General features: G+C 48.7%; 7 protein-coding genes across 7 annotated transcripts, besides 3 other annotated features; 1 reads left to right on the forward strand and 6 right to left on the reverse strand.

The window, feature by feature from the left end:
* Window positions 1-1,031: 1,031 nt before the first annotated feature.
* TSTA_089550 (condensin complex component cnd2) lies at window positions 1,032-3,811 on the reverse strand (the record flags this gene model as incomplete). The annotated part of the gene is made up of 3 exons (XM_002478636.1): window positions 1,032-3,038; window positions 3,093-3,666; window positions 3,729-3,811. 3 exons carry the CDS (start codon window positions 3,809-3,811, stop codon window positions 1,032-1,034), a joined length of 2,664 nt encoding a protein of 887 aa, XP_002478681.1.
* Window positions 3,812-4,466: 655 nt separating this feature from the next.
* Window positions 4,467-7,561, forward strand: TSTA_089560 (sodium/calcium exchanger protein; the record flags this gene model as incomplete). Its single annotated transcript, XM_002478637.1, has 2 exons — window positions 4,467-4,709; window positions 4,778-7,561. The coding sequence occupies 2 exons, from the start codon at window positions 4,467-4,469 to the stop codon at window positions 7,559-7,561; spliced, it is 3,027 nt and encodes a 1,008-aa protein (XP_002478682.1).
* Window positions 7,562-8,061: 500 nt separating this feature from the next.
* TSTA_089570 (formin 1,2/cappuccino, putative) lies at window positions 8,062-10,137 on the reverse strand (the record flags this gene model as incomplete). The annotated part of the gene is made up of 2 exons (XM_002478638.1): window positions 8,062-9,238; window positions 9,287-10,137. The coding sequence occupies 2 exons, from the start codon at window positions 10,135-10,137 to the stop codon at window positions 8,062-8,064; spliced, it is 2,028 nt and encodes a 675-aa protein (XP_002478683.1).
* Window positions 8,213-8,315: a sequence feature (G-rich).
* Window positions 10,138-10,175: 38 nt separating the features above from the next.
* TSTA_089580 (actin cortical patch assembly protein Pan1, putative) lies at window positions 10,176-12,675 on the reverse strand (the record flags this gene model as incomplete). The annotated part of the gene is made up of 4 exons (XM_002478639.1): window positions 10,176-11,786; window positions 11,841-11,901; window positions 11,952-12,015; window positions 12,072-12,675. 4 exons carry the CDS (start codon window positions 12,673-12,675, stop codon window positions 10,176-10,178), a joined length of 2,340 nt encoding a protein of 779 aa, XP_002478684.1.
* Window positions 12,411-12,432: a microsatellite.
* A 565-nt stretch (window positions 12,676-13,240) lies between the features above and the next one.
* On the reverse strand, window positions 13,241-13,960 carry TSTA_089590 (DNA-directed RNA polymerase II subunit RPB11a, putative; the record flags this gene model as incomplete). Its single annotated transcript, XM_002478640.1, has 4 exons — window positions 13,241-13,441; window positions 13,496-13,605; window positions 13,658-13,716; window positions 13,860-13,960. 4 exons carry the CDS (start codon window positions 13,958-13,960, stop codon window positions 13,241-13,243), a joined length of 471 nt encoding a protein of 156 aa, XP_002478685.1.
* A 1,095-nt stretch (window positions 13,961-15,055) lies between these two features.
* Window positions 15,056-17,956, reverse strand: TSTA_089600 (uncharacterized protein; the record flags this gene model as incomplete). The annotated part of the gene is made up of 3 exons (XM_002478641.1): window positions 15,056-17,155; window positions 17,181-17,658; window positions 17,733-17,956. 3 exons carry the CDS (start codon window positions 17,954-17,956, stop codon window positions 15,056-15,058), a joined length of 2,802 nt encoding a protein of 933 aa, XP_002478686.1.
* Window positions 17,957-18,320: 364 nt separating this feature from the next.
* Window positions 18,321-18,383: a sequence feature (A-rich).
* Window positions 18,384-19,810: 1,427 nt separating this feature from the next.
* On the reverse strand, window positions 19,811-21,931 carry TSTA_089610 (DNA repair protein Rad7, protein; the record flags this gene model as incomplete). Its single annotated transcript, XM_002478642.1, has 5 exons — window positions 19,811-20,823; window positions 20,879-21,044; window positions 21,101-21,646; window positions 21,850-21,872; window positions 21,919-21,931. The coding sequence occupies 5 exons, from the start codon at window positions 21,929-21,931 to the stop codon at window positions 19,811-19,813; spliced, it is 1,761 nt and encodes a 586-aa protein (XP_002478687.1).
* Window positions 21,932-22,423: the final 492 nt, after the last annotated feature.

Genomic DNA, 22,423 nt, shown 5'->3' on the forward strand with positions numbered 1-22,423 from the left:
CGCGGACCTGCGCAGTTCTCAAAGCAATGCGATTACTGAAGCAAAAGAATCAAGAGAAGCACAGCTTGAGATGTGAGAAGGAGAGATTCCGGTCGTAAGAGAGGGCCATGGCCTATGTATCTATGTGCGTAGTGCCATGGGAAACGGGGAATCCAGAGCCAATGCATGCTCCCCTCTTTTGCTCACATCTGGCACAGCATGATCACTCCATTGACTGACAGCGGTCAGTTTAGCGCCGGGCTTTCGTGCTCGACAGAAGATCCGAAGCAGCACACCGGACATGATTGGCCGGTCTGTAATAGCTACTGTGTGCCTGTTTTGCGCTCAACTGCAGAATCTGGCCATCGATTGGGTAGTGGTTAATGCAAGATAGCGCGGGGGGAAACACAGACAGTGAAGCAGGATGAATCGGACGGCAAATCAGTGCTCGCTGAGCCTGTCCGGAGCGTGATATATGCAACGTTCGTCACAAACGAGCAGCCAATCAGGGCGGTGAAGAGTCGGCTTGGCACGGTGGGCGAGACGCAGAGCCTCAGGCAGCCCAATCACGGGGCCTGCCGAACCGCGGGCACTATTGCAGTGGGCCAGTAATCCATCACGGGTAGATCAGGCTTAAACAGTCTGTGTGATGATTTTCTAGTTTCTACAATACTTACAGCCGGGTATCCCGTAGTCCGATGGTTGGGCTGTCTGCATGTGTGGTCCCGACAAAGAATTCAACCTGCACATATCAATGCGGGATGGTCACGCCGATTGCATGATTTAGAGCATTCCTCGTCGTAGAAAAGACCAACTGGTCTGAGGCTGCACTATGTCAGCCATCCATAATCGTCGAGTGGTCCGCGCATCTTTCCTCCTTAAGCCTGAGGCATTCACCATGATGTCTTTGGAGTTATACAAGCTATCAGCCACTCAAGTCAAATGCGGTATAAATGCAGATGAATGAATTGAACAGTCATTAATAATCAACTCCTGACTCCACAAAAGCAACGTGCTTTGTACACGTAAAAATGCTCGCCTCTATTCCTCGTCTACATGGTTCCCTCGTCAATCACTGCCCCGACATCCTTGGAAATATATATCTCTTCCAAAGTTCCCTCTCCTTCACCATATTCGCCGCCGTTCTGGAGAACGAGGCCTTTTTCATTTGCCAAATGCAGCAGGCAGATGAATCCAAATGAGGTACTGATATCCCGTAATGACTGTTCCGGATACACTTTCTTGAGAGAGTTCATGACAGTTGTGAACCGTAATTGACCATTTTTCTCGACTTCGGATGCAATATCAGGCATTGGGTGGTCTCCGTCCGGATGCCTGTTCTTCGGTGTAGGTGTCGGTGGCCCGTCATCATCAGTAGGTTCTTCAGGCGCCTCAATGACCGCTGCTGCATCTGAGGCAGAGTTGAAATTCATAGACTCAATCAACCCATCACCCATACCCTTCCACATTTCTTCCTTGAGACGTCGGACGTCAACTTTCTTGGCCACACGTGCGTAAGCAACGTAGTCGGGCCGAACACGGCGACCACCTTGCGTCACCAACTGTGAGCCGAATCCTCCACCATGAAGCGCCGATCCCGGTGTTGCCCCAACTATATTCAGTAGGGCAGTCAGTCCCGTAGCTCCTGATCCATCACCAGCTGAGGTCGTCGGCCGGGCGTCCATATCACCTGCAGGAGAGAACATCTCTCGAGCATCTGCAAACGGTAGATTGTCGTCATCGTCATCTCCCATCGGAAGTCCGTTAGGGAACGCAAGTCCATCGTCGTCTGCAAAGAAGTCGGCATCGTAAGTGCCTGCGACCTTTTCATCCTCTATTTGTGCGCTATTTTCAGGTTTGTGATTAGCCCAGAAAGCTTCATCCATCTCGCCCGCAGCAGGAACGCGCGTCTCAGTTGTCTCGCCTATCCTGCGGCCACCAAAAAATCTCTTGGATCCCATACGAGCCTTAGGCTTGAGGAAGAGGCGCAACAGTTGCTGCGAGTTGAAATGCTTGTCATCCGGAAGTAGATTGCGTCCTTTCGTTTTCCATTGTGTCTTGGGAAGTGAGATAGCAGAATTTGAGCTTGCTTGTGTATAGATTAAATCGGCTGTTGTAGCATCTAGAGGCGCAGAAAAGTCAATCACAAATGGCTCCTTTTCTTTACGTTGCTTGGGCGCGGCTGTTGTGGAATTGGCAGCGTTTGTCTCCTTGATCTTGCGGATTCTCCAATGTTCGGGACCGGCCCAGTTCTTCTGTAAGGCATTGTCAAAGTAACTGAGAATGTTTTCGTGCTCCTTATTGGCTGTCTGGTGAGAGATCGACAATGTGTAAGGATCCCCTTCTTCGGCAGCCTCCGGATCGTCTTCACCACCAATATCCATGCGATGAACCTTCAGCAAGGGCTCCAGGGCTGCCTCTCGCGCCCAAGCCTCTCCACCTTCACCAAAGCCAGCATCTTCACCAATGTCGAATCCTGCAAATGTTCCGTCATCATCATCAAAACCCACTGCATTGTCATCATCGAGCATAATGCCAGAAGCATCGCCCATGCGCCTTGCCGGATCAGACTCGTCGTTGTTCTTGTCTTGTCGCCAGTCTTCAGGAGCCTTAAGCAATGGCATATCAAGAGAGCCACTAGGATCGCCCAGGTCCAGATTCTTAAGGGACGGGCAGATATCCTGTTCGGAGAGGCGATCCAAATCTGGGAAGAACCTGTTTCCAAGGGAGGATATATCAATCTCCACGGGGTCAACATCCATCGGGTCACCTTCCGGTTCCTTGGTTTGCGACTCTTCTGGCTCTGCACTGCCATTCATTTCATCATCCTGCGCATGATCCCCACCGTTGGTTGTCTCATCCACATCATCACTGCTATCGAAAATGATACGTCCTTGACCATCGATTGATAAATGGTTCAGCAACAAGCCCTTGGCACCACCTTCGTCAAAGTCGGCCGATGCTTTCTTGAAAAGGGGGTCCACCGCAAATTCAAGCTCGAGTTTTTTCAACTGTAAAGAAGCAAACGAGGGAGCGAGAGTAGCCTCATGGGAACGTGTCTGCATATATTATTAGTAAAAATTTCTTAATTTCAGATTCACATTGATACTGACTTTCTTTTTCGCCTTTCTCCGCACGCCGTCCTCGCCTTCTTCCTCTTCCTCTTCCTCGCCTTCAGGCCCCTCGCCTTCCGGAGCTTTGCGATCTCGACTATCCGCCAAGCCACTCAAAAGTTTTCCAGTTTCAGTTGCGACGCTGTCGACTCTGCTGGTATAAATCTTTACACAACCGTCGAGAGTGCAACTAGCCTTTTGAAAATTGACGCCATCTCCCTCGCGAAGCAATGACATGTCATGGAAATAATCGATCAGAGCAAAATTCCACGAATTAGCAGCGTTGATTTTATTATCAGTCGCCATTTTCATCCACTCTTCAAAGTTGGCGAGAATTGGCACTCGTTTGGCTGGAGTTGCACCTCTGCCGCGACCATCGACGTCGCTTTCCCGACCTCGGCGAAGAGAGCCGCGTGGAGTTCCTGGACTTTGGCTATCGGCACGGTCGTAGGCTCTGCGTGGGGGCATAGGCGTTTTTACAGCAGCCTTGATCTGGTTCATTTGGCGATCATGCAGAGCTTGTCGGGACTGCATTCGAGCAGCCTTCTCTCCCATATCATCATTGAGAGGGATCCTGTGAGCAAAAAAAAGAAAGGTTAGCCGGTCTCTCACACTTGCAGCATCGTTCTTTCCTACTTAATGGGAGAGTTTTTCTGCGGGGTCGAAGCACCGCCATTGGAGCGGCGATGGCTCTTTGATGGATTCACAACACGAGGCATGATTAATCGCGAGTCGAGCGTGTATAATATATTGGAAAAGCGAACGATACAGTAGAAAGATCTAACGATGCTCAGCTATTCATCTTCTCCGAGTATTGTCGATAAGCGGTATCTAAGATCAGCTGTAGTGTAGATGCGCTCGCATCCGATACTGCCGGCGGTCGATGTCGTTCTTTCTTGTTTGACGATGTTATTGCGGGCAGGTGCGATCGGTTCCGCGGTTTGTCAACAAAACATACGGCGTGCGGGAGCCACCACAAGAGCTGTCACGTGTATCTGCTCACGTAATGCTACCAGCAGCGGGTCTTGGCAGTGCGTTATCGATAGATCGTCGTCATCAAGTCTTGGTCCATTGTCAGTCAACAACATTTCATCCTCCTCCCTGTACTCGCCACTCCTTGTGGCTTTTATATATATTCTATGCTCCTTACTGTCTATTAATTAGCCTACTGGGTTGTTTTTGGTCTCTTCGAGCGCTTCGATACGGTTGAGTCTCCATATGGCATGCATGACTAAACTGTAATTATACGAGTTACTGCATGTTATACATATTATCGATAATATTGACGCTGTCAAGGTATGTCTTGCAAAGATATATACCTGGTCAATTCTCGAACGGCACATAAACTTGGTCAATCACAATGCCACCGTCGTGATGCTCAAACAACATAAAATATTCACGCTACCGCAGCTGCGTCCGAGGATGCACCAGCGATACCACCCTCGACCTTTCTTTTTGAGTATTGCAGTGCTATCAACCTTGGCCCTCGGAAGTTGGATAGCTCGATACTTTGAGAGCCAATTGTTAACTGGGGACAATGGCTTTCAGAAGCGGATGGCATATTCAGAACTTCAGATAAACAGTTCGCGACTCGGCCCGTTTGAGCAAGAGATAGAGGTATGACAGATTCTCTTTTTCCCGGTTTCTTATCATTTAGACCACGGAGTTGAGCTAACACCGTGCAGTGCCGTTTCGTTCGTCATGCAGACGATCAATGTGCATTCGTCAAGAGCAACTGTCCGGATGAGAACGGGATCTTCCCCTATCTTCAGCTATATTACTGCTCGCTTCGCCATGTACAGCCAATTGCATTTGCGATAATTATAGCATGGTTGTCGCTCCTTTTCAGCACCATCGGTATTGCTGCTAGTGACTTCCTCTGTATCAATCTCAGCGCAATTGCCAGCATCCTTAGGATGAGTGAAAGCTTGACGGGAGTCACTTTCCTCGCTTTCGGGAATGGTAGTCCGGATGTCTTCTCGACGTTTGCAGCAATGGGTTCCAATAGCGGCAGCTTAGCTATTGGAGAGCTTATTGGGGCTGCTTGTTTCATCACTGCCGTGGTGGCAGGTTCAATGGCTCTAGCTAGACCTTTCCGAGTCGCCCGTCGAAGCTTTGTACGTGACGTGGCATTTTTCATCTTTGCCGCGATTTTAACAGTGATCGTTCTAGCTGATGGCGAACTACATGTTTGGGAATGTGTATCAATGATTGGTCTTTATGTGTTTTACGTTATACTAGTTGTGTCCTGGCATTGGTACCTCACCCGTAAACGGCGGAAATACGACAGAGAAATCGCTGCACGAGCACACTTTCACATACCTCAAAGTCAGGAACTGGACCTAGAAGAACACTCGTCGGACGAGGAGCCTATTAGTGGAGATACAAGCAACCTGTTACAGGGCCAGAGGTCTCCCGACCTTGAAGCACTGGAAAGGTCAGCATGGAAGGACGATGACGAAGAAGACGATGAGACACGAAACCGATATCTTGCTGAGATACGGGAGAATATGCGTGTGACAAGACCACCTTCATTTGCGCGGCGGCCAACGACCACTTCGATCCGGCCTAGTTTAGTTGGTGCTCTAGAGTTTCAATCTGTCCTTTCATCTTTGAAAAAGGCAAAAAGCATACATGATGATACGATAGACCTTGGCCATTACGTGGATACTGATTCTGTCAGCCCGTCTCCTCGGATACTGCCAAGGTCGAGTCAGGGTAGATCACCTTTCCAACGACGAGAGGGACACTCCGATCGACGTCGATCTGCTTCGCTTAATGACACTCCTACTTTGCGTATAGACACCACGGTTAACGATGCGAAGGAGCATAGTGGGACGCTGATTCCTGTGATTGGAGGGTCCTCTAACAATGCTTCTTTACAACATGGCACCCAAGTTCAGCATTTACAACATCAACCATCAACTCCTTCCACTCTTTCTGTTCCACGATCACCTGCATCACCACTAGCTGATCGCCTGACGGTTCCACATGGCCCCTTTCATTCGCCTAACTATCAGATATCACCTCGATCCCACCAGCTCCCATCACCTGGCGGTGTCTCCCCGCTTGGTCACATTCTTCCACAGTCCATCAATTTTGAGCAATCAGATGAAAGTGATAACGAGACAATACGATTTCCTCCTTTTGTTGATTCTCCTGCTTCTCTATCACCTAAACCGTCTGTTTTGAATCTTCCGGCCGCTTCTTACTCGCCAAGTAGAGAATACCAGAGCGCATTCGGCCAGGAAGAGCGAATGCCGAGATGGTGGTATTATCCATCATTGATTCCTGGAACCATGTTCTTCACTCTCTTTCCGACACTTTGTGATTGGAGATCAAAGTCGTTTTGGGCAAAAATCTTAAGTGTTGTCGCGGCGCCCAGTGTGTTTTCTTTAACTATTACAATCCCCGTCATAGATCCTAGTCGAGCTGAGGCCACAAATGACAAGACGGATAACCGTCGTTCTTCATCCGCTCTTCCTAATGCTCCCGACGGTGATCCACGTCAACCCACTCCGATCATTCGACTCCCTGATGAGTCGCCAACTTTGCAGCCTCAGGATCATCAGTTACTCGGCACCGGGCTTCGCGATAGTACAGAACATACCTCCTCTGTGGTGCAATCACAGGACTCAAACACTCTTCCTAACAGAGCAAGAATCGACTCGGAATTGGCAGCCGGGCCACCTGAGCTGGGCGATGGCTCCTCATCTACGACAGCGCGGACTTGGCATCGAGTTCTCACAACGATCCACGTATTCACATCCCCTCTCTTTACGATAGTAGCCTTTTGGACCTTGTTGGATGACGAGCATGACTTACGAAATCTTATTATCCCGATTCCGGTCAGTTTAGGTGTCTCACTAGTATGCGCCGTACTACTCAATATGTTCCTCAAAGGACATGATAACCTATCACAAGCACCCGACCAGCTTCGCCCTGTCCTATCATTCATTGGATTCATAGTCGGCATCTGCTGGATCGCAATAATAGCAGACGAAGTCGTTAGTCTGCTGAAAACTATTGGCGTCATTCTAGATATCAGCGACTCACTTTTGGGTCTCACCATTTTTGCTGTGGGTAACTCATTGAGTGACCTAGTGGCTGATATCACTGTAGCCAGATTGGGATACCCAGTCATGGCCCTGAGTGCTTGCTTCGGAGGACCCATGCTCAATATTCTACTTGGTATTGGTATAGGGGGGCTGTATATGACGTTACACTCGAATGCTGATACCACAACACTGTCTACAATCACACAAGAAGCATCGCGCCATGCTCCGTACAGGATCACAATCTCCAGAAATCTCATAATTAGTGGTGTCACTCTACTATTAACTCTGGTTGGGTTGTTGATTCTGGTACCGTTGAATCATTGGAAAATGGATCGAAAAATCGGCTGTGGGCTTATTGTGCTTTGGTCACTGAGTACGCTTGGCAACGTGATCCTTGAGATTGTGACATAGATCTTTTCCCTCATCAAGTACACTTTTCTTATACTTACTCTACATTGTATATTCAATTATTGGCCAGTCGATAATTGATGTGTTTTTCTGTTCGTCTTGCACATATTCATTCCAAGATTCAATTTAATGTCTTATTTCAGTATATATGAATGCACCGAATATTATACCAGACAAAAGAAGAGAGTACGAATGAAGGAGAAAGCAGACAGTGCACAGATCAAGAAAGATCTACCTAGATACCTAGACCCCGACACCTTCAAATCAGAATAATGCACTCCGCCAACGTTATCGGATTCCAGTTACGGTAGGTAGTTCAACAAGAAGCTTATCTGAACAGAAAAGTATAGGTACTTAATAACAACTAACAAGTAAAACTACATCGAACCAATGCTGTCTGATTGTATTCAAACCAGCGAAAATAAATCAAAAAGCAAAAAAAAGTGCACGATTTATAAACTGAAAAACGACAGGTTTATGTCCAGATCAACAGTATTTCAATATCACAGTACGCGGCCCGCAACAACACTTACGCTTCGATCTTTGGTTTCAACCTTCTTCAAGCCCGTTCCAGCTCGGATAGATGCAAATAGAGCACCTCGGTCAGGCGCACCACCACCACCGCCTAAGGCTGAAGCAGGAGGACCGCCAGCGGGGGGTGGTGGTGGAGGAGGGGGGGGTGCACCGCCAGGGGGAGGCGGTGGCGGAGGTGGAGCAGCAGTGCCTGGGGGTGGAGGAGGGGGAGGCGGTGGTGGAGCAGAGGGTGCTGCCACTGCCGCGGGAGTATCACTTTCAGGTGAGGATGGAGCCTCTGCAACTGGCAGGGTTGGTGGTGCTGATGGAGGAGGCACCATGGTAGGACTACTCTCTTGTACAGGAGTTGCCGACTTCGAATCATCCATTGCACTCAAGGGTCTAGGGGGTGCCATTGTACCGAAGAGGATGCTTGCAAGTTGTTTTGCGCTTCCACCTCCTACACGATCATCATCCTCGTCATCGGACGATTCGTTATCAGATCCAGCGGCAGACCAGTCATCGTCTTGTTCGGGACGTGCTCGAGGTTTCCGCTCAAGTGGACCAGGGATGGCTGCTGGGCTGGTTGCAGCTTTTGTGCCTGCCTCCTGTTGCTGTTGTTGCAGTCTGAAGAATGGGTTTGTAGATTGACTTTCTGAAGGTGTGATTGCAGCTGGTTCGGCTGCTGGGGCCTCGGCAGGTTGATTCAGCTGTCGGAAGAAGGGGTTCTTTGACTCGGCTGCAGGAACACTACGGCTGCTAGATGGTGAACCGTTGACAGGTGGTGTGGGTTGAACATCAGCTGCTTCAGCCGGAGTCACAGATACTGGAGGCGGAGAGTATACGGGTGCTACAGGTGCAGCAGGATGGTTGTCTCGAGGACCTGTGATCTCCTCAGGACCCTCCTCGTCGGAAGAGCTCTCCTCGAGATTCTCGAGTTCACGTTGTAGTTGACGCTCACGCTCCTTGGCTGCTTCCAATTCGGCTCTTTGGGCAGCAAGTCTGGCTTCTTTCTCTTTTGCCTCTCGCTCTGCCGCTTGCTTCCGTTTCTTCTCTTCCTGCTTTTTGATTTTACCGGCACGGACCTGTTCTTCGAGAGCGCGAAGACGTGCCTCATGAGCTTCGCGTTCTTTCTGCAGCTCTTCCTCCTGTCGTCGAGCCTCTTCCCTATAGTACAAATTAGAAATAGTCTCCATTATGTGTGTTGGAACTTACTCAAGTTGTTTTGTTTCAGCTTCCTGTGCTTCTTGCTCCTTCCGTATTGCTTGTTCCTTAATCGCAGTCTCTTCAGCCTTTGCTGTTTCTTCGGCAATTTTTGATTCAGGCGCGCTATCTGGTCGACCCTTGCGCGATGGAGGTGCCGGAGGAGGTTTCTTGCCAGCGACTTTGTCAGCCGCCGGTGCAGGAGCACGTTCATCGGCGAGACGACGCTGTCTTTCTTGCTCCCGCTTAGCATCTTCTTCCTCCGCCTTCTTCAAACGCTCTTCACGCTCCTTCCTCTCGCGCTCTTGGCGCTGCAGTAGAGTGTCGCCGGAGTCTGTGCTAGGTTTAAGCCCAGCAGCAGCCATACGCTCAGCAATGCGTCTTTGTGCACGCTCCCTTGCAGAAGCAACACGTTCCTCGTGAGTTTGACCTGTGAGGGATGCGGATGATGATGTTGAAGGTGGAAGAGCGGGTCGTGACGGTAGGTCAGATCTTGTCGCCGATGGTAGCTCATTGGATACAGAACGAGTAGTCTGTTCTTCCTTACGAATCTTGGCTGTACGACTACCACGCTGCAAATCGTAGATAAAGTCTCGAATCGTATCCTCCACTCCCAGAGCCTCTTCCCATCGGCGCCTCTCATGTTCGCGAGTAGAACTCTCACTGCCTTCTTTGAGACTGTCTTCAAGGCTTTGAGAAAATTCCTTGACACTCTCCTCCACGTCTCTAGTCATAGCCTCATTGCGCTCACGCTCAGCTTTAATCTTTACATTCTCCTCTTCGAGTCGGCGGCCAGCTGCACCTTCATCATCGGATGAAGTAGGAACAGGGCGACCAGCCAACTCGGCGGCACGTGCCTGCATTCGAGCCCTAGCACGAGCTTTGATCCTGTCGGCTTCCGTTATAGTGCTCCAGGTCCGGTGCATATGATGTTCAGGGCACTGTTAGGATGGGCTTTAGCATCTCGCAAGCGGAAAAGCTCAAGTCTGGCTTCGGCGATAGCTCTCTCAACCTTGCGCACGTTAGAGGCAATTTCAGGAATCTTGTCCTGGTAAGACTGTAGCTGACGGCGTAGTGAACGGCGCTCTGCCCCGGAGTCCACATGACGGAAAGCGGATTTTGGGTCAGTGTCGATGTCGTCTTGGACACGGCGAATACGGTCCATTAGAGACTCAGCCTCGCGTCTATCCCGGCGGTCCATGGCATCATCTTCTTCGGCCTGATTCTGATCTCTAAAATCGACAGCATCCAACATGATCTTTGTTTCGTGGAGTTTCTTCTTCAACTGATCAACACTTAATTCCTCATCGGATCTTTCCGAGACCTGAGACGAAGCAGCTGGAGAAGGTGTACGACCACCATTACCAACTCTACGACGGGCACTGGAACGATAACCAACTTCGTCCCTATTCTGGTATCTCGTGGCATCACGACGACCTGCTGCACCAGGTGATGTAGCACCCCCACGGAACGAGTGATCTTTTAGATAACTAACACCCGTCTTCTGTGGCTGAAGGAAAGCACCACTTGTCTTGCGGGCTTCTGCATCCTGAGAAAGCAAAGACTTGACAGTACCGATCGAGTCATTCAGGTTCCTTGTCGATGGCGGAACCAGCTCTGGTGGCAAGCGGGTAGGAATAGGATAACCGTTAAGTCTCCTGTAAATCAAATGCATAGCAACGCAAAACTCGTCTTGATTGATCTTTCCTTTGTCGTTGGAGTCAACAAGTGTCCAAATTCGTTCTAGATCCGAAGCTGGCAATCCACTTTGACCCATAATCTCAATAGCAGTAGCTCCACCAATGAATCCCTTATTCATACCATCCCAAGCACGGAATAGTTGATCGTAGATTTTCTTCTCTTCCTTAGTAACAGCCCATGGAATATTTGCATTACCAGAAAGACCATGTGTACTAAAGCCTCCTTCGCGGCCGGGCTGTGGCATGAGTTGTTGCTTGAGAGCATCAATGTTCGGTAGTCCAGTTGCGGGAGTGTTGACGAATCCCCACTGACCAGGTACCCCAGTTGGTTGGGCAGTCAGTGGAGCCATTCCGGTCTGAGAAGGGGATAACTGAGAAGCAAAGCCAGTAGGAATCGGTGGCATAGGAGGGCGCAGGCCGTTATACCCAGTTGCCTGCGGGTTGCTGAGAAAACCGGTGGGTTGAGGTTGAACAGGTTGCGGCTGACCCGGGAAACCAGTAGGCTGTGGTGCTAGACCTTGCGGCTGGAAGCCAGTCGCCTGATTATAGAACCCAGTAGGTTGAGCGGTAAGCTGACTTAGGAGCTGCGAGTTGGATGGTTGTTGTGGCGTGGGTTGTTTTGGAGCAGGGGGCGCTGCAGAGTTTTGCATAAGAGGAGCATCAAACTTGGGAGCATTAGTCTGTTGCATGCTTGACTGTGTATCCGGGACGCCGAAGGAAATGATGTCGACCATTGACGAAACCTCATTGGCAATTTTCTCGGGTAGAGTCGAAGGAATGTCCTTGCCGGTCAGTCTCAAGTTGCAGAGGTACTATGAGTATGTCAGCATTCAATATCACTCGTCTTGTTCCATGATCTCACTGACCAGAGCTAATGCGAGCTCGGGAAAGAAAAGTTGGCCGGTCTTATTAGTATCTGAGAGAACCCTAGAAGTCTGTTAGATCGCATATCCTGTGATCTTCAGAAGACTTCTTACCAAATCTTAGACAGATCCTGCCCAGGTAAGCGCGAACGTAACAAGATATCTCTAGCTTTGTCCCCTATTCCACGAATATTAGTAAGAAATAATCAAGCGACACCCGCAGTAAGCACCCACCGTCCAAGGTCACATCATCACCAGCAGCAGCTTTGAACAACTGCTCGAACTTGGCTTGGTCTTCCGCCGTAATGAACGACAACCTCATATTCGGTATTCTTGGCCCAGATTTCGGCGGAGGAGTAGGTCGGTTTGACGCGCTATCTTGAATGAAAGACTGCGCCATCTGCGCTGATGTCTTGTGAACGGCGATCGTAGGGGGTGGCGCGGATGCATTGGGAAATTGTTGAGGAGCTGGAGCTTGCTGTTGCTGTTGCTGCGGAATTTGCGATGGTTGACTGGGCGCGAACTGGTTCTGGACGGCACCTGGGAAACCGGTGAATTGCGGCTGCAATTGCGGTTGTTGTTGTTGTTGTTGTTGCGGTGGCTGGAGCGACGGTTGACCATATGGTTGTTGCTGAAAACCCGTAGGATTAGCAGCACCTGGAAAACCAGTGTATTGAGGTTGGAGTTGTTGACCACCAGGAAAACCCGTGGGTTGAGCAGTTAGGCCATGCTGGGGGAATCCAGCAGGTTGCTGCTGCTGGAATGGTGATGCCTGCTGTTGTTGCTGTTGGCGAGCGCTGTTTGCGCCGCCGAGGAACGAATTCGAAGCTGAATACATTTATACAGATATTATAGACATGAAACCAAAAAATAAAATCATGCACAGATTGGAGAATATAGCACGAGGATGCGAGGGAACGCAGACATGCTAGAGTAGAGATGGCAGAAGCTTGCTTGGAACAATAACGGCTGTCCCGAGGAGAAGGGGGGAAACTCAAACGGGAACCTGAGAAAGATGGCAAATTGTGAGCCTCAGGCCAACATGCGCTAGCCACTTCCTGCCCGAAAAGTCAACAACTTCTTCCATGATCCTATAGAGCTCAACCACGAATCTTCAAATTCTGTTCGAATCGAAATGTTTCAGCGTGGTTGTTAACCGATTCGAATACGGTGTTGTAAAATGTGATCTTTGCCTCCTACGCGTTCTCCCAAGAAGACCTGGTCGGATCTGGAACTCATATGCTACAATAGAAGATTCGAAAATAGTTGTGATAAATCAGATATGATTATCCCAAGCCCTTCATTCAATGCTAATTAACCCATCCCTGAACCCCGCAGAGATATAAAGAGAAGAAACACAAACGCCCATATCATAAATATTTTGTCGAAGAGAAATGTCGGTTTTAAAGACCATCCTGAGTCCCATTTTGATGCTGAGAAGCCCCGACCATCTTTCTCAGTTCAAACTCCTTGGTAAACTCTCGAGATAATGTGCCCAAGTCTCGGACAGTGTCGTGACAAGCTGCAAGTAGAGCTTCCTTGGGCGTTATTTCGCCGTCTGTTTGTACACGAAGCTCAACTTTGTGTACAAGGGGGTGGGGAATCTTCATACCATTAGCTAAATCTTTACATGTGTTGTTTCAAGAAAAGAGATATACCTTGTAAGCAGCGAAAGTAACGTGGCGATTCTGTAAAAGACGGCCACGAAGGAGATTGCCCACTGAGTGGTCTTCTTTATTAAGAGTGAATATAGACGTTGATGGTGTTCCTAGTCATCTGAATTAGGCACCAAGACCACCGGTGAAATAACGGATACATACGTGTATCTGCCTTTTCTTCAATCTTCTTTTCTCCTTCTCCTAGAATGAAGCTCTCTGTTCTATCGGGTGATGTCAGCAGCCAGAAAACCAGGAGAATGGAGACGAGTTGCTCAAAACAGTAGTAACATCAAATCACGTCCTCCAACCCAGAGCGAAAAGACATGGGAAAAACGAGACACGACATGGAAATAAGAGTAAATACTTTCTAGGCACATTCACAGCAGGCGGAGGAGCCGAGTAATCTCGATAGCGATTCCCGTTCCATGACGCAGCAGCTGCTTCGCCATTTTTGGTCCACGGCATGTCAGTCATGGGATGGTGTAGAGGAGTGAGTGGATGTAGTAGGACTTGGTGAAAATCAAGGGTAGATAGAGAGTGACGAAGAGGTAGGAGTGAAGAAGAGAAGAGAAGGGTAGACATAAAAATGAACGAGGAAAGATGACAGTCAAGGGAAGCATCCTGATAGGCAAGAACGAAGCAAGTCCATGAGGACAAAAGACAGACCAGAGCAAGCCTACCTGTCTGGAGCATTCATATTCACGCTTCTACCCAATCAACTCAAAGCTCAATAGGCAAAGTATAGCAAATCAAAAGCCTGCCTGAAATCGCCTTCCAAAAGGGCGTCTTCGGTCGGCTCTCGCTGGTAAAAAAGAGATATAATAGAAACTTTTGACGGGAATATCCAAGTAGATATCGGGTAGACTATATTATCAGATGGTAGGTAGATTAATATAAAGTATTGAAATGACCAAAGGTGTTGGGATCTACCAGTCAAATGTAAAAAGGAGATCGATTGATAGACTGCACAATCCGTCCAACTCTTAGGCGGAAAAGTCGTCTACCGTGGATCTATCAGTATCAGCACGTGACTACCCAGCCAATCATATTGCATAAATTTTTACTTGTGCTTCTTCCAATTGTGACAAAGACTGAATATAAATAGAAGATGAATAAATGAAAAAGATCTATACATTTGCTTAAATGATGACAGAAAAGTATTCCATTTTCATTATCCTGAAAAGCTCTCCCTGGGAAAGAAAGAAAAAATATTGCTTGTTGCTTGAGTCATAAAAACAAGGAAGAAAGAAGGTAAAAAAAATCATGACCCGAATGGCTGCTCAACTCCGTCGAACAAATTAGAAACGCAATGTAACAACATGGTTTTTATAATGAAGGATTATACATAAGGCAGGACATGCTTCGTAGAGCTGCTTGCTGAGGGAGAAGACATATCCTCGGACGGAAAAAGAAAAAAAAAAAAATGCAACAGGGAATATCACTGGTGAGAATCGTATTGTGACACCATGGAAGTATAAGAAATTGACGTATAAGGTAATAGTCAAGATTCAAAAATGATCACCATCGCCGAGTATCCGTCAAGGGATTTGACATGACTATTTAATGGACCATGTGCAAAAGATCGCCCAAAGTCGAGTTCTCTTTTTTCAACTTCCAGCTGCTCTTCTTCTTCTCTCGCTTCTTCATCATATCTGCCCAAGCTTCATCTTCGTCCTCATCCGGAACTGCAGGCTTGACATTCTGTTTCCCAGAAATAGACTGTCGGTTGGTGTTAGCCACCGGTCGAATCGTCACAGTTGCTAGCGAAGTTGATTTGCGCTCTCCAGGCTGCATGTGGCTGGGAGAAACCGATGTTGGTCGCGGATTCTCATTGTTCCATGGCTTCAGAGTTGACGATGTGAACGTTGATGACCGAGGCATTTGCTGCTCTTGTCCGGCCATGGAAACTGGACGGTACCGAGCAGCCAATCCAATATTGCTACGCTCAGAAGGAGCTATGGATGGAGCGTATCCATAACCACCTTGCGGTGTCATGGGTCGTCCCATTGCATCTGGATGGATTGAAGCCGGCCGGTTGAGGTTCCATCGAGACATGTTGGGATCCAACATGCTCATTGTGCGCTGATCGGCTTGGGGTGGGTTAGCGGGTAGGTGGAATGACGATGCCATTGACATCGGACGTTGGGCTGTATTGATAGGCTGACCAATGCCAGACAGGATATTAGGATTGAGTTGGGGTGGTTGCTGTCCAGGAGAAAGACCCTGCATTTGCATCATCTGCTGCATCATTTGTACCTGCACCTGCATAATCTCCGTCATTTGTTGAGAAATCTGAATCTGCGCTTGTTCTCCGGATGTCATCACTGGAGGTTGCTGCTGTTGAAGTAAACCTCCGGGGTTGGTCCAAGGACCTGGAGCATTCATTTGAGCCATATTAGCGACCGAGTACGGACGAGGAATGCCTGCAGCTTGAGCATTGGGGCTGCCTCTGCGCATCGCCCGCGCACGTTCCTCGTTTGCAATCACACCGACGAGACCACCAGGATGTAGAGAAGCCTGAGATGGCGAACTTCCTAAAGGAGGCGCCCCACCACTCATTGCCAAACTCTCCCTCTGTGGAGCATTGACAATGCCTGCGCCAAAATATGGATCTCGCGGTAGGTTGCGGGCAAATACTGGCAAGTTAGCACGAGCTTCTGAACCGTTATCGTTCGCGGAAGGCCCAGGGGATCCTGCATATGATACGCGGAGGTTCGGGTTAGAGCTCGACGCAGTCAACCGAGTAGGCGGCCGATTCTTATTGGGAAATCCATGTGCGGCCAATATTGCAAGAGGTACATCCTCATCGTCTTCGCCATCGCTGCTCTTACCGCCTTCCTGTGGAATTGTGGGCAAACCGAGCATCGACGAGCGCGAGAGCAAGTTTGGCGTGCTAATGCTGCCCTGTTCGGATATCGGACGCAGTGTTTGAGAGCTGCTCGATTGGGCGGGAGCGTGTTGTCCAATAACCTTCATCATCTGCTGACGGTAGACGGAGAGATGGGCTTCTTGCTTGCGGCGTTGCCGTGCAGCTTCTCGGGTCTTCTCTCCTTCATCTTCATCTTCCTCGTCATCTTCATAATCGTTTCCGGCGTCCGAACCGTCACTCTTGGACGCGGTGCTCAATCTGCGTGTCATTTCTCTCTGTTGACGGTAGCGTTCGAACTGAGCGGGTGTCATGACCTTGTTCTGAGTGTTGGGTGCCGAGGCAAGTCGCTCCTCGTACTGCGAAGCTAAATGTGCACTAGATGTGATCTCATCATTCTCGAATAGGGGAGTTTCTTCGTTCGTATTTGCATGTGGGGGACTATTTGAGGTAGCTGGATGGGGATCCCGACTAGACAAGAGTATAGATTGACGAACAATCTCGGCGTCATCGTTGTTAGCTATGAACGATGGCGAGTCTTCAGAATCGTAGCTATCGGGTGATTCGGGGGCTACGGATTTGACGGATGTTATGGATTGTGACGGAGGCAGTGTTGCTGTCCGGCCCTCATGCTTGTCGCGGTCATCGTTTCCATGCATCAATGCATTAGTAGATGTCTGACTATCCCACGATAAGGGTGATGGCTCGACAGCCTGCCGTCGATCTGTAATTATAGGAGCTAACGGGACGCCTCGGTCGTTCGGCTTATCTTTCGGTTGGGTATGGGTATCGCTCTACATATTGTTAGAATAAAGGAACACGCTCTGTGGGCAATAGACATACAGATTTCGAAGAATCCAATAATATAGCGCTTTTTCGCTTGCCAAAGTTCTCAAACATGCTACCAAACCCATCGTCGTCATCGCCTGCTCGACCAATAGTCAAATCAGAGTCTAACAACTTGGGAGGAATGGCCGTGCTGGCGGAGCTTGCAGTCGTCGCTCGATCTCGGGTAGTCGATGGAGAAGCCGTTGTCTGCTGGCGCGAGTGTGAGACGGGTGTAGATGTACGTAGCGATCGCGCACCGAACGAGAATGTCCGGCCGGCGGCACGCAGGGAGAACACAGAGGGAGACTCTGGCACCGGTGGCACAGGCAAGTCATGAACTCCTCGGGAATGGTCATTATGTACAGGGACGTCGGTGGACGAAGGCAGGGTTGAAGATGAACTATATCGAGCAGAAGAGGAGCTGTCGTAGAGACCTGTTGATGCGGAGTTATTGGTACCACCACTAGCCCTGCCAAAGTATGTCAGCAAACGGAACACTTTGACCAAGGTTCGTCATCCACTCGCTAGAACCGTGGGACATACCTATTATGAGGTAGAGGTTTCTCGATTCCGGCAAATATATTATCTGATTCCGCAGTTTCTGGGCGGTAGTATCGACCCTCACCAGTGGTAAAGGTCTTGCCCTTGTTTAAACCATTCGGACGCTCGAATACTCGAAACGAGGATTCAGGTGAATGTTCCGCCTCGTCGAGGACGTTACCAGACGACTTTCGCCGTGCGAAACCTTTGGGGAGTTTGATCGGCATTGAGACGGTGTTTTGGACTGTCCTGTTGACACACACAAAAAGGCCCGACTCGAGTGCCTGGTGCCAACACCGCCGCAAGGGAGACGGGGAGACGCTTTCAAGACGAGATTCGACTGTATAGAGAGAGATGCTTTTATTCTTCTTATGAAAACTCTGCCTCGGCGAGGAATTCTTTCAACGTCGAGGTTATCGAGGGGCCGTGTAGATGTCGATTCGGTGGTTGATGAAACAACAAACGGCAGGCTGGGGGGCAGTCGCAGCAAAGGAATTCACTGGAATCAACGGAAGGCTCTGACCGAGTCCGCGAGTAGCACGATAATATTATTATGATTAATGGCGGGACAATGTGCAGAGACGACGGTACAAGAACAAGGACAAGAACGAAAAGAAAAAATAAGGGAAAAAAAAAAAATGAATGAAACAGAAATTGAATCGCTCCAGTCGAGAAGACAGACGAAGGGGAAGAAAGTATCGATGTTTTCATGAGATTTAGCGCCGTGGCCCTTCTGGCATGCTCCTACTGGCGATGTTTATGCCGCCAGGAACCCACCGTTTCCGGCCAGACTTCGAGCAGCAATGTAGCCAAGCTTGAGTGAATGCACAAGTATAAATTGGGTTGTTTTCCTTAATTATTTTATGAACTGCCAGTCAAGTTGACAGTCGTTGACGGCTCTCCAGGCCTTTCCTCGGCCTACGATATCTCCAGTATTTAATTGATCTGTTACAGGCCCACTAGTATTATCAACAAGATCGACCCAAATATAGTACCAGAGATTTGTCGGCTTGGCTGGGTTCGTTCTGCAGATACTGAATGCGCTTTTCTACAATTACTGCTCTGCGTCTTCCTGAGTTGCACAGGCAAAGAGAAGGAGGCTGTATTTCTCAAGAATAAGAAAAAAGACATAAGAGGAGACGGTGGCTGCCAAAAAATCTTGGACAGAGCATCAACAGCTGACTGGTGGCGGAAAGCACCCCGCTGATTGGCCACCGCCGGTCTCATCGGCCGATCCGCGATACCGTATTTTACGCCTTCACGCTGCCAGTGGTGTGGTTCCAGCGGTAATTACAATACGCGATCTGAATCAGGGGAAGCCCCTTTTTAGAGTTGGAGATTCTATGCGATGCGTCGTCATCTTCGCCATATCAATTAAATATTGAGCACTACTATTATCAATCCCCTCTATCTTTGCATAAACATTATCTCGTCCATTTGAGCCTCTCCTCATGCCGTGATAAGAAAACACAGAGATCGACAGGATACATCTCGTAATCACGGAGCACTGATAGAGGGATGCTTATGTAATTTAGCGCATAAGCTCGGGTGGATCGTCTCGACTTGTCTCTGACTCTTCTGGCACATGCGAGACCTTTTCAGCCCGCTACTACTGTGTACTGGGATGATCATGGCATCATATGTCTTGCATTTGGGCCGGCATAAAAATAACCATCTGCGTTGTGTCACGAAGAAAGGGGCAATGAGATTTCGACTGGTCTGGTCTATAACTGCGGTACTAATGGCTATACTATGTACACACTGCATATGCATCTCACATTCCTTACAACTCATCGGGTAATACGAGCAGCCAGGTGTCTGTCACCGGAATGCTATTCACATTCCTATTTATATAATGATCGCAACGCAATTCTCCATCTATGGTACGTGGTAACGAAGAAGGGAGTGTTGTCTCAAAACCCTTGGGATCTAGAACATTTAGTAAGACTAGCCCCGCGGCTACCGAGCCATTCGGAACGAAGCATGTGAGACACGGAAAAAGGTACAAAAGGGAATAACAGTTCCAGCGAGTTCTTGACATGCTGTGGATATATTGACTTGTTTCGATTGAAAAGGAATATTTAGAAGTCTCCCTCGACGATGATCGAGTCTTGGGCTCGAAGACCGCCAATCAATGCCACTCCTGCTGGGACGCGGACGTTAACGACATTGAAACAAGCAAATGCCGTCAACTTCTTCATCGCGGGACAGCATTTGAAGAGTAATGCGACAACGAAATCGTTCATCACGGTATGAAACGAAATGTCCAGGTCCGCTAATGCAGGATAGATCCGATCCTCAGCAAAGACCTTTTCAAAGGCATCACGAGAAATATGACGGCACGAACTGATGTTCAATTTTTCTAGCTTGGATCCTGAATGCTCCATCAGAGCCACGAAACCTTTTGACGCCAGTCCAACAGGTTCCGCTGGTCCGTCCGGATTAGAGTTATCGATATCGCGTGTCGAAGATAAGTCAACAAACTTCAGAGGCGGGTTCGACCATCCCGTAAAAAGATTCACATAGCCCTTATCAGTACAGACTGCGTTATCAGACAATCGCAATTTTTCAAGCCGAGAGCAACGTGTGTGTATTGTTTCCAGTAGCTTATCGTCGCAGTCGTGAGAGCCTTGTAGAGACAGAGTACGTAGTTTAGGTCCGAGTTTATCGACGAGATTGACAACATTGGTTTGTTGCACATCTCGCAGTAGGTTGAGTGAGAGATGCTCGAGGCTGGACAAATTTCCCAGAGCAGCAAGCGCTTCGTCGCCGATTTTCCAGCAGTGACTTAGTTTCAAGCGCCGAAGATTTGGACATTGTTTCGTAAGGGTCACGACAGTTTCGTCATCGAAGGAAGAATCGAGATTTGAAAGTCTCAATCCCTCGAGTTGAGCACCAAGCTTCATAAAGAGTCGTCTCCAGCAACCATCAGAGACGAGATTCGCTGCATCGAGTTGGAGATGCTTGATCTTGAGCTGACGGTCCATCATGTATTCTAGCACTTTATCTTTCATTTGACCTGCAAAGCGCAGATTGACATGTGTTAGATGCGGCATAAAGGCAAAAATCTTCTCAAAATCATCCGTCTCGAGTTCTAGAATGCTTTAGCAAGAGTTCAAAATATACCAGATATCAACCGATAGACTTACTGCCACAATCGTAGATATTGATCGCATCAAAATCTGAACGGAGAAACAGTTGAAGTGTCCGAGGAGTGAGCACTCGTCTCTTGGATAGAATCTGACTCAAACGATGGAGTAATTGTGGAGGCAAGTCACCAAACTCTTCCACGTCGTTGATGTTGTCTGCGACTTTCTACACATCTTATTAGCCACAATACCATTCAGCAAAACCGCTGCAAAATGCATTACCTTTATGCACATCTCCACCAGACTTGGAGCGCCTTGCTGAGCAATGCCATCTAGTAATTTGCTTTGGTTCTGACGACGGCCCGTCTTAGGAGCAGTTTTCTTCGGCTTCGCCTTTTTCTCATCTTTGGCCAATTCTTTAGAACACTTGGCGCAAAGAAGGCCACCGTTTGGACCGGTCTTGCTGTAGGGTGTGACAGTGAATCTCTTCTCACAAATCTCGCAGTTGTCTAACTGTCCCGGCAATGGCTTCGACTTTTGTAACATCATGTCTCGAGCTATCTCATCGTCATCCGTGTCATCGCCCTTGCGAGCTTTGCGACGTGCAAATTCTTTGCTCTGTTTGATTTTGGCTAATGTAGCAGCCTCTTTTCGTTTCCTCTTCTTCTTTTCCTCGGGAGCCTCGCCAGTATTCTCATCCTCATACTGCTCTTCGACTTGGCCACTTTCCCTCTGCTCTCGCTCGGCTTGACGCTCGGCCTGACGCTCGGCCTGACGTAGACGCTCTTGATAATCATTCTGGATCTGGGCTGCGGAGATATTGTTTGACTAGGGATGTCAAATTTAGTACATGATTATAAACAATCTGTTGCCTTTGGTGTCTCGCGGAGCCTGTGACAATGAAGAAAGCATGAAATATAGACTAGAAAAATAGATCCTTACCGCTAGAAAGTCAGTGAGAGCCGAATGTCTGCATACAGAGTTCAAGTAAGCTTTGCATCAGTGAAGATGGCGGTCTTGATCCAACTCACGGTCCCCTTATCTGATTTCCATTCTGCCGCCGATTAGACCTGTTCGACCTGTAGAATTCATTGTCAGACTCGTTTCATCCATATAATAAATAAATAAAGAGATGTTTGTTTATCAGCAACCTACATATTGGTGACTCCTCAAGAATAAATGTCTCGTACGACTCAGTGACTTCCTCTCGATCAGTGCAATTATGCCTGTTTTGGTGAGGCAAAAGTCACAGGAACTCGTGACACTTTCGCGTTCCACTTAACGCGAGAGTCGGCAGAGTGGAGTTCCGATAAGGCGTACGGGAGTAGTCGAGGATGCACAAAAAAAAAAAAGAGGAAGAGAACGAGAACTCCATCGGCATGTAACTACCGAGGTGTTCCTGGGAGGCGTTGGGCCTTTTACAACCAAGATCGAGTACCCATCAAGGAGGTGGCAAGAAAGAAGACTTTTTTTGTCTCTTTGACTTGGCTCCTTCCCAGATTCCGATCGATACTGATCGCGCCTTCCCGCGCTACGCTTTATTGCACTTGAGGCAGGCGGGCCCCGAGTGGATAAGGGGTGTGCTTCAGGCAACCACGGGCCCAC

Source organism: Talaromyces stipitatus, genomic scaffold (assembly GCF_000003125.1).
Source record: "Talaromyces stipitatus ATCC 10500 scf_1105507295527 genomic scaffold, whole genome shotgun sequence".
In the NCBI taxonomy this organism is placed as follows: domain Eukaryota; kingdom Fungi; phylum Ascomycota; class Eurotiomycetes; order Eurotiales; family Trichocomaceae; genus Talaromyces; species Talaromyces stipitatus.